General features: G+C 35.9%; 1 protein-coding gene across 1 annotated transcript in view; it reads left to right on the top strand.

Annotated features, from left to right (window-relative positions):
- The window catches only part of LOC103601084 (multiple C2 and transmembrane domain-containing protein 1-like), a gene marked incomplete at its 3' end in the record, with an annotated part of 175,062 nt that overhangs the window by 132,763 nt on the left and 31,621 nt on the right, over positions 1 to 10,678 (top strand). Inside the window, exons 4-5 of the mRNA XM_008585464.1 lie at positions 3,026 to 3,105; positions 6,641 to 6,752. Coding sequence (XP_008583686.1) covers positions 3,026 to 3,105; positions 6,641 to 6,752 — 192 coding nt within the window. The remainder of the gene's footprint in view (positions 1 to 3,025; positions 3,106 to 6,640; positions 6,753 to 10,678) is intronic.

Genomic DNA, 10,678 nt, shown 5'->3' with positions numbered 1-10,678 from the left:
GTTATATAATGTTTTCAACTCGTGGAGTGGAGGTTCCATGACAGCAAGGATCTCATCTAAATTATTCATGTTTGAATTCCCAGTGCTTCTCCCAGAGTGGGTGCTATAGTTCTATTTCTCAAATTAAAGCATGCACCATTTCTGAAATGCAATACAACAAGATTTGAATCTTGCCTCTTACTAGCCGTAGGGATTGGAGGCAAATAAACTTTTTCAGTTTTGGATTCTTTATCTGAAAAATAGAAACAACAATACCATGCTAAATGAGTTGTGTAAGAATTAAATTTTTAAATCTATATAATGTGTTTATTACAGTGCCTAGCTTATAGTAAATGGTGAATAAACATTAATAAGCATTAACTATGCTTGTTCTTGCAGCATGAATACCTTTTCCTATTTTATCTCTCTTTTCCATGCTCTATATTTCTGAAGCTCCTAGAGTAATGCTCCCTCCGACAAATAGTTTATAGAGCTTGAAACCAAGCAGCATAGCTAATAATTTCATTAATGAATGGATTCTGACATTTCCCTCTTTCCCATGTTTATGCCTTTGCTGATTAACAGGAATTGAGAATTCAAGTAAACATCTAGCATTAGGACAGTAGGAAAGACTCTCATCATGAGGGTAAAGAGATTTTGGATGTTGACTCACCCAGGCGGGCTGTCTACACTAATCAGTTCACTGGATTCACAGCTCTCCACTTCATATGTGTGGATGTACCCCAGGTGTTCTCATTGATTATATGCCACCTATCTTCTCCCTGAGATTTTAAGCCTAAGGGTGATATGATTAAAAGAGATTGCACAGAGAAATTTCTCTAATGTTTTGATGTAAATCTTATGTTGTAAAATACACTACTGCAGCCACTTGCAAACATCGAGGTGTCAGTTGCATAGGATGTGCAGTGTGTTCATGTGATGTGCCACTGAGCAGATGACTAAAGCTCAGAAGTGTAATTGATCAAGGAGAATATTTATTGCAGGAATGCTGAGCTTTCTGCAATAAATATACTCCTGAAAGGTTGTATGTAAATGAAATGACTGCAAATTGAATAATTTAAAAGGCATTAGGGGAGCTTATTACTTAAATAAATCCCCTTGTGACTCTTCAAATCTAAGAATCCTTTTGTAATGCAAAGTATTTATCTTTTTTGTTTAAATATCAATTTTTTACATATTATGTTTTCTTTTTTTTTAAATTGAAGTACACCTGTACTAGAGAAACAAACAGTAACTGATTCAAGGTTGCTGTACCTACTGTTCCCTCAGCTTCAAGCTTCCTAACTGTTGTGCCAAGAATTGGGACCAGGAATGCCGGACTGTTGATTCTCTTGGCCTCATGGATTCTCACATCCTGTAGAGTCCAATGGCCTGGGTCATCCACTCAAGCGAGGACTTATGTGTTTGTGCTCATTTACTGTGGTGCTCAATACAGATATTTTCTATTTGATAAGGTCAGGGATCACAACTCTAAACTTCATCTAGCAGCTCGGCCCCCCTCCCCCATCTTAAGGGCCTTCCTTCATCTTCTTTGTTATTCTTTCTTTTCAGACCCAGTTCTTTTCCTTAAAACACTTATCAAAAGTTGTAATTAGATATCACCCATGCAATTCCGTGTTAACATCTGTCTCCCTCATTGACTGTAAGCATTGACAATGTCAGTTTTGCTCACCACTGTGTCCTCAATGCCTAGCATATTGCCTGGCACATAGTGAGTATTTTATCAATGTTAGCTAAAAGAACTAGTAAGTGAGAAAATTAATAAATTGATGGAAGTTAGCTAGTTTCCATTTACATGGAATCCCTTGGAAATGGCCCTAAGTGATCTAGCTCTGAGCTTGCCCTCCAACCTCCTTCCATTCTTCATTTCTCTCAATTTGCTTCAACCCCACTGTCTTCTTGCTGATCCTAAAACACATCGATTTCTCTCCTGTGCTTGCTGCTTCCACTGGCTGGGGTTCTCTTCCCCATACTAGCATGGCTTAATAAACACAGAGAGGACTTCCTGGACTCTCTATCTAAAATAGCAGTTCTCAACATACTCCTTAGACTTGTATTTGTCTCCGTAGCACTCATCACCAAGCTTTATTGATTCTCTCAACCCCCAAGTGTAGGGTCCAAGTGGTCAGCTGTCTGTCTTACTCAACATAGTATGAATAAGAACCATGGCAAGACACAGAGAAGACACTGGGTAAAGAGTGTTGGCAGAAGGAAGAAATGTGTTCTCTCTTTCTTTTCCTTTTTGTGTTATTGTTGTTGGTCACATTAGTATCATCCCTCAGTAATTGTTCATGACAATAAACAATTTAATTTAACCTTCATATAACTTTAAAAAGTACTTTCATCATAGTGTCTCGATTTTTACTTATTTGTGTATTTAAGATGCCATTGTCCTATGACATCAGACAATTTATCATCAATGACCTAAAAAATGTGAAGAACTTAGAATCATATTCTCATCACCTATAGCCCAACAAGGAAGACATATTTGTAGAAATTATGCTAATTCATCTTGCCGTTGTCCTATGACATCAGACAATTTATCATCAATGACCTAAAAAATGTGAAGAACTTAGAATCGTATTCTCATCACCTATAGCCCAACAAGGAAGACATATTTGTAGAAATTATGCTAATTCATCTTGCCATCTAGTAATGCTAGTATCCCTTCTGTAATATGGGGGAAATATTTTAAGCCTGTGTTTCCCACATTTTTGAAGGTGCACTGTATTTTGTTTGATTTTGTTGTGTCTTAAAGTTCTATTTGATACTTATCAATAACATTAAGTAAAAAAATAAATTTAAAAAAATTTTGTAGTTTCCTTAGAATGTTTTGTAATATTCTAATTTGGAATATTCTTAATATTCCAAAGTACAAAAACAAATATATTTTTAAAAAACTAATATTAGGAAGTTTCATGTATTTTGGTTACATAGACAACCAATATGTTATAATCAAGACATTTTTATTTAAAGCTTCTATTGGAATTATTTATAACAGTGTCTTTTCTCTTTGGCTTCTTAGGTATTTGACTATGATTTTGGACTGCAGGATGACTTCATGGGTTCAGCCTTTCTGGATCTCACACAATTAGAGTTAAACAGGTAACTTTTGAACTGTTGTAATATTGCTACTCCTTGCTATGCAGCTAGGCCTGTGTAATAATAGAAAATGTCAGCCAGTCTGGGTTCTAGGCAACTAATGTTTTTATTTTTTATTTTTTTGGCGGCTGCCAGTATTAGGATCCAACCCTTAACCCTGGCATTACAAGGCTGCGTTCTAACCAACTGAGCTAACTGGCTAGCCCCTTGATCTGGGTTCTAGCTGCTCTTCTGTCACTTAGAGCTGTGAGCCTTCGTGCTAGCCAACCTTTCTCAAATCCATCTTTCTCACTACCCAATGGAATAATAGCATCTTCCCTGACTATCTCATTCAACAATAACTATTCAAGAGAAAAATTCTGTCCTTCAGCACTGTGATGAGTACCAGGAATTATAGAGATAAAAGACACATTCCCTTGCTCTCACATCATTCATATGGTTGTAATTGGGCATGAAGAAGATTATACAGGTTAATCATAATTATTAATTTAAGAATCAACTACCTTATAGGAAATAAAACATGTGCACTTTGCTCAAAAACAGCAACTCTTATCGCTAGAGCCAAGGCAGAATCTGATCTTGCCATGGCCAGTTCACCATCACTGGGTTACCAAGGAATGCTCCTAAAGGGGAGTCAGATTGGTGGTGTTTGCTTACGTACATTTTTACATTGTGTGACTACTTGCAAAGTTGCATTATTATTATTATTAATATTAATTATTCCTTTCACCTAATAAAGGGCTTATATTTTTCAAAATGCATTTCAACATATGAACTAAGAATCGATTAGTATTACAGAAGGAAAAAAATAGGTTTAAAAAAGGTGAAGCAGTGCTGGGATGGATCACAAAGGAAGCTGTGAAGTCTTTGATAGTTTTAAGGAGAAGGAATTCCTGTCTGTTTTGATGATCATGTTACCTCACATGGCAGGAATAGTGCAGAGCAGGAAAACAGAGTAATGGGCCAGATCACCACTTTATATTTCTGTAAATGTAGGTGAATAGAGAAATACAAATAGTAAAACCCCTGTATGTGTTATAATCAGCTAAGTTTGAGACAATGGCAGCTTATTGGTCTTCCAATGGTCATTTTTGCCTCAAACTGGCCAAAAGAGCAGCCTTTTCTACACATCTTCCATTCCAACCGAAGCCTAGCACAGGCTCACACCTCCCTGCAACTGAAGGAGGCATCCTAAATGGTGTTATGTGTAGTCCATTATCATGAAAACTGAGCTCAAATTAGAGTAGACCATGCTGTTCTTTTATAAAGGCCACAGTTGTTTTCTCTGTAGACCTCTGTGTAAGGATATGCAAATTACTGGACTTAATACCAAAGTATAAATTTCTATCATTTTCTATTAAAGATAAATCAGTGGTGAAAAATAATTTGAAATGAAATTATATGGGATAATTGAGAAAATTAAGAGATTATATGCAAGTATTTATTGTGTATGTTGTCAATTACAAATTTTATGTATTTAGCCATTCCCTACCCTCAAAACCATGTAAACATCAAGTTACTACTTTTTAAAACTCACATATTTGCATATGCGATTTTATTCTATGTATAAATCAGTCTCTGGGTGTAGAAAAAAGTGAATAATAATAGTAGCTATATGAATACTTATGCCACTATATAATGCATTAAGGTATTTCTTTTAAAGAAAATAATAGATAAGCATCACAAAGCAATTGCAAATGTTCTTAAATCTTAACCATGTTATCATTATAACAATTTAATGAAGTTTTTAAATTTTTATATATAATTGTTATAGAAAAATGAACCAAATTAAATTGTAACTCCATATATGTACATATTATATATGTGCACACACTCATACACTATAACACCTAACATGTATTTGTTAAAATAAAAGGAACAAATTGTTACTATCAGATCATAATGATTAGTTGTAACTAAATTAATATTGGAGCAATTTACATTATAACTATTTCAATTTATATGTGTTATCAGTCTAACAGGTTACTTATGGTTCAGTTAAAACCCTAACACCAGAAAATTGTTCATATTTTCCATAACATCATTTCTTGACTTGGTAAATTAAGCATCATGTGAAAGGTTGCCTAGAATCATAAAACCATAAAATCTTAGCATTAAAATGGACCTGTGGTTTTCAGGTTTTCAATCCTGGTCGTACGAGAAAATCATTTGGGGAGATTTACAAATACACAGACTTCTAGAACACACCCTGATCTACAGAAGTCATAGGAGTGGAGTTCAGGAATATGCATTTTTTAAAAGCTTCCCAGTTTGGGGAGATTTACAAATACACAGACTTCTAGAACACACTCTGATCTACAGAAGTCATAGGAGTGGAGTTCAGGAATATGCATTTTTTAAAAGCTTCCCAGTTGATTCTGATGTTCAGCCAGTATTAAAAATTTTTATTCGGACCAGATCCCCCCCAACCCCCCAAATCCTTTCCCAATTCTGGAATTTAACTGTATCGTGTACTAAAAGTTAAGTTCCATGAAGACGAGGATCTTATCTTGGTCTTGACCTCTGATTTTTACCCAGAACTTAGCACAGTGTGTGGCATTTAATATGTGTTTAATACACGTTTTGTAAATGAAATAAATGAGTGAACTACTGAACAAACAAGGGAACTTTCCTAATTTGCCAATATGTCAAGATTCTTTTGTTTGGGGCTGGATATTCCACAGATTATTAGGCTTATGGTGAGCAGTAACCCTATTTGTTCAACATTGATTGAAACATGCAAGCAGGACGCTACTTATGCACTGTCAGTTGCATGTGTATATTGCATTATTTTCTAACAGTCATTGTGGGTATTATTGACTTATTTATAATCTCTTCCTCAGAGATGCTTATCTAATTCCAAAGCCTATATTACCCAACTGTTATAAATATTTATTTCCTTGTCTTTCAAAATCTAAACAATGTCTAGGCATATGTTTAAACATCAACAAAAAAAAAAAAAAAAAAAAAAAAAAAGCATTAGCATTATTTTAAATATTGGATGTTCTTTTAAATAATTATGCATCATTTTTAAAGTATGTCTATAATGTACATCAGACAAGTTTTATTTTATATTTTCCTCTTCTCCCACTTACCTTTTTACTTTAAATCATTCCCCGGCTTTAAAAAAATTCTAAAGAACTAAAAGGAAAATTGTGGTCAAAAAATGACCCTCATTTAGTTGCTGGACTCAAATTTGTAGAAAATAGCTGGTACTGCTTTCTCTGGATGTAGAGGTGACAGAGAAGGGACTTACAGGTTTCTCAATAGTGTTGTGGTTTCTTGGACTTTTCAGCAACTTTCTAGAACCCCAAGAATGGCAGAAACCCATCCAGTGAATTCACACATACCCATCGGCCCACATTTTATTGGCCAACTTCATATATTAATGATATTTTGATAATAAAAAAAATTATACCAAGAAAGCAAAGGAAGACAAAATTGCTTTTCCTCTTAAAATAATAAATTATTGATGAAAATATGCTTTTGGCTTATTCGTTTAATGACTGTTCAAAATTTTTAATATTTTATATCACAGGCCCACAGATGTGACCCTAACTCTGAAAGATCCCCATTATCCTGACCATGATCTTGGGATCATTTTGCTCTCAGTTGTTCTTACCCCTAAAGAAGGAGAACCCAGGGATGTGGTAAGTTCCCCCGCAGCCTAGCAGGAGCTCTTTCTTGTTCTCACTTGTCTGATTGTTGTGAGCCTTCTTTGGACCCAGCAGTAATAATAAAGAGAAGCGGCGTATGAAAATCTGGCCTGTTCTTTGTTTCTGTGAGTATCCTGGGTATCGCTCGTCCATGCTTATTATACCTTTTCAACTCAAATTTCCTCTTCCACACTCCAGATCAGAACCTCTTGTTGTAAATATGGAATAGACTTGTATCTTCTATTACAATTTTATTTCTCAACTTCAGACATGTTATATTGTAGGCAAATATTGGTATTCATTCAGGGAATATGTTTATTAGTGAATTGAATATTTGGAATTCCACTTTGAGGTATCCAGACTCTACTATTTTGGCTGTATTGTCATATGCACCATCACAAAGAAAATGAGGTGAAATTATAACAGAGTTTCTGCTCTCTGGTATTTGTTCACTGAATGATGAGTGAGTATTTTTCATCTTCTTGATGGGCTTCTGTATCGGTATTACTCATTTATTTTGGCTGTATTGTCATATGCACCATCACAAAGAAAATGAGGTGAAATTATAACAGAGTTTCTGCTCTCTGGTATTTGTTCCCTGAATGATGAGTGAGTATTTTTCATCTTCTTGATGGGCTTCTGTATCGGTATTACTCATTTTTCAGCGCTAGCTGTCTGTACTTCCTTGTACACCATGCTGCTAGGAGAAATGACATAGGATGCAGAGGAGCCAATTACTCCCACACTCTTGAAGTGACGTTAAAAAATACCAGGTTTGACCCACATCAGTGTGCTTGCCAGTGCACATTCTGCCACAGTTTACCAGAGATTATTTATTAAACTGAATGCTTTCATGTACATGGGAACTACTCTAACTAGCTCTGATTGTAACACATTGTAGTAGTAGACATAATTTGTTTAGGCGAGTTCAAATGCTGTATTTCAACAATGTGGGTTTTGCTGTTAAAAGAATGCATGATTAAACTTGGGATATATTGTCTGCTGAAAAAGCATTATTGACATTTTTCCCTAGATTATAGGTAGAAATAATGAAATCCAATTTCAAATTTGGAAGTGTTCTAAATTCACACCTTTGAAGAAGTATTTCTCTCCATTCTTTTTAAAAATTAAAAAATGAGCACACAAATTCATATGTAATATTTGCTAAGTAGGGTTAAGTATCTATACTTAATTCACCAAGGAAAAAATTTCTCTTTTCCAACAGGTGTTACCAAACAATACCTGTGAGAACTTAACATGGTGAAATTATAGTGTGCAGATGCACCTTTGTGCAGATAGAAAGGTGTGTGGTGAAATTTTTTTTACAGAGAACATTTAGAAATGGGAGTCCATCATTTTAGAAACCACTAATTTAGAAGACGTTATTTTATCCAGCACAAGCCAAGAAGTATATCCTAGCTGGCTAGTCCACACATGGGAATACATTATAAATGTTCATTTTGTGCTTCATTCAAATAATCCTGGTATTCAACAAGAACCTACTACAAGCCAGTTACTATACTGGGCACTTAGGATGCAATAGAACTTAGATCCAGTGAAGACCTCAGGAATCAAATAATCATTGACAGAGATACAAAATAACTGTTTTAAGTGCCTTGAAAGAAAGGCACATGTTGCTGAAAGAGCAAACATAGGAACACTTGTTCTAGTCAGGGGGACAGGGATTCTATAAGGAAGTCAAATGGGATCTGAGGTGCAAAGTGTGGATAGGAGTTAATAAGGCAAAAAGCGGGAAGAGAGAAAGTATTTCAAGCAAAGAGAACAGCACATGCAAAGGTCCTGTGGCTAGAAAAACCATGCTGCATTCCAAGAATTGAAAAAGTACTGGAGCTTAGAGAAGGCAGACTCAAAGAGGGTGTGGGTGATCTTGGTACATGATGACATTGGCATGTACAGGAGATGCCCAGACTGTGGAGGACTTGTTGGCTATGTTAATGTTTTTGGTTCATTACCAAAAAGCAACAGGGAGCCATTGAAAGGTAGATAGGAAATGACATAATCATATTCGCTGTTTGAAATTTTTTCTGTAGCTGCATTGTAGAAAACAGATTGAAAGGGTAAGAATGGATGCTTGGAGACCAACTAGATTGCAAAATTCCGGGTGAGAAATGATGGAGGTTTGGATTAGACTGTCAGTGGTAGAGATGGAGGAAAATCAGCAGGTTTACCTGTAGGAAGTAAAATCAACAAAACTTGTGGTAGAATATTCTTACATAGGGGTTCTTTGTTATTTCAATGAAGGACAGCTCTTCATTAATAAAAATATCTAAGTACTTGAGGTCCTGTGAATTCCCAGGCCATGCAAACTTGCAATATTACTGGAGATTGGAATGATATAGCAGCTGTTGTAGTTACTTGTGTAATTTGATGATGGATAGTCTGCTGAATTTTTAGATTAAAGGGATCTTCTTAAATACTCTAACATCAAACTGTGGGTTTGAAGGCTAACTAGTTATCAAAAGATCTCATGATGAAGCTGTGGAGTTGTTCTAAACACAGACATGTATGTCAGCACAGGCAAAGTAGTTCCCAATATTATTTTTTCCTTAACAGTCTTTGAGAAATTCTTCAATCTCTATGGCTGCTCAGACTTATCTTTTAGGCATAATGTCTTTCTAGTTAGAAAAAGTCATTTAAAATATTACAGTACCTGGGAGCTGATCATCAGTAAGTTATCAAACATGAATAGGGAAGAAAACAGGTGGGTTACATGAAACAGTTATAGATGAAAAATCTGGTTTATTTATCTTCTTTTTTTCTTCCTTTTCCTTTGTCTTTGTTATCTTTCTCCAGCCACATTCACCCTTAACACAAAGAGTTCCTCCTGAAATCCTCAGGCCCTTTTCTTGATACAAATCCCTTTGACTACCCCAGACTTGTCGGAAGAAATCCTTTACGGCCAAGTATCTTTTCACTCACTGCCTTACTTCGTGCCCTCCCCTTTCAGAGTCCCAAAGAACACTGGCCTTATTCTGCTGTGTGAACTGGGAAATGAAGTCTTCTTCCTTTCCATTCCATTGTTGACTCTCCCTTGGCTAAGTTCTTCTTCATCACATGAGCACATAGATTATCCAGGGCTCAGAAAAGGCACAGTGGATGCAGTCTGCGCCAGAGCCAGCCTCTGGCTGGTAAACATATTTGTTCTTCCAATCCTGACCTCAGCCACACGTGAGAAGGCAGAGAGAAGGGCAACTGGTGTGGCTATCCTGGATTGTCCTTGCGATTAATAGCCAAGACATGGGCTTGGTTCTAGAGGAGCAAGCTGGATCAGGGGAGAGAGGAGGAAGGATAAATGACCTCCAAAAGGAAATTCTACCGGGATCCAGTATCCTAGCTATTCTGATGTCCTAGATTTGAATCTGGATTTTTAAGTAAATGCTTTTTTTTTTTACAATATGATAATTCCCAACAAATACATAGAAATTCACATTTTTTCTTTTTCCTGTTTGTCCTATATAGCAGTTATATGACTACTTTATTGAGTTCTCGAAAACTAGTTTTAGGCTTATCAGCACTAGTTTAGTTTTTAACTCTGTACAAAGATCATTTGTAGGTATCTATTTTTTAAAAAGACAAAACAGTTATTGATCATCTACTGAGCATTGTTCTAACTCCCTCATTCTTCTTCTAAGTATTCAGTGATCTGTGGCTATTTCTCTAATTAAATGTAAACTCGTGATGAGGTGCATCAGGGATCTCCAACAAGCAACATATATCTCCTCACTTGTAACTTCTGTCCCAGCCATACAAACTCCTTCACACTTCACCTTCTCTCAAGTCCAAGCTTTCATCAATGTCAATGTCACTTGTCCTACCTAAAATATGCCTGTATTTCACCTAACCTATCACTTCTACAGGGATACACAAACACACACACACACACACACACACACACCTTT

The sequence above is a fragment of the Galeopterus variegatus genome, unplaced genomic scaffold (assembly GCF_000696425.1).
Source record: "Galeopterus variegatus unplaced genomic scaffold, G_variegatus-3.0.2 Scaffold3582, whole genome shotgun sequence".
Taxonomy (NCBI): Eukaryota; Metazoa; Chordata; class Mammalia; order Dermoptera; family Cynocephalidae; genus Galeopterus; species Galeopterus variegatus.
This window is presented reverse-complemented; position numbering and strand designations above follow the sequence as displayed.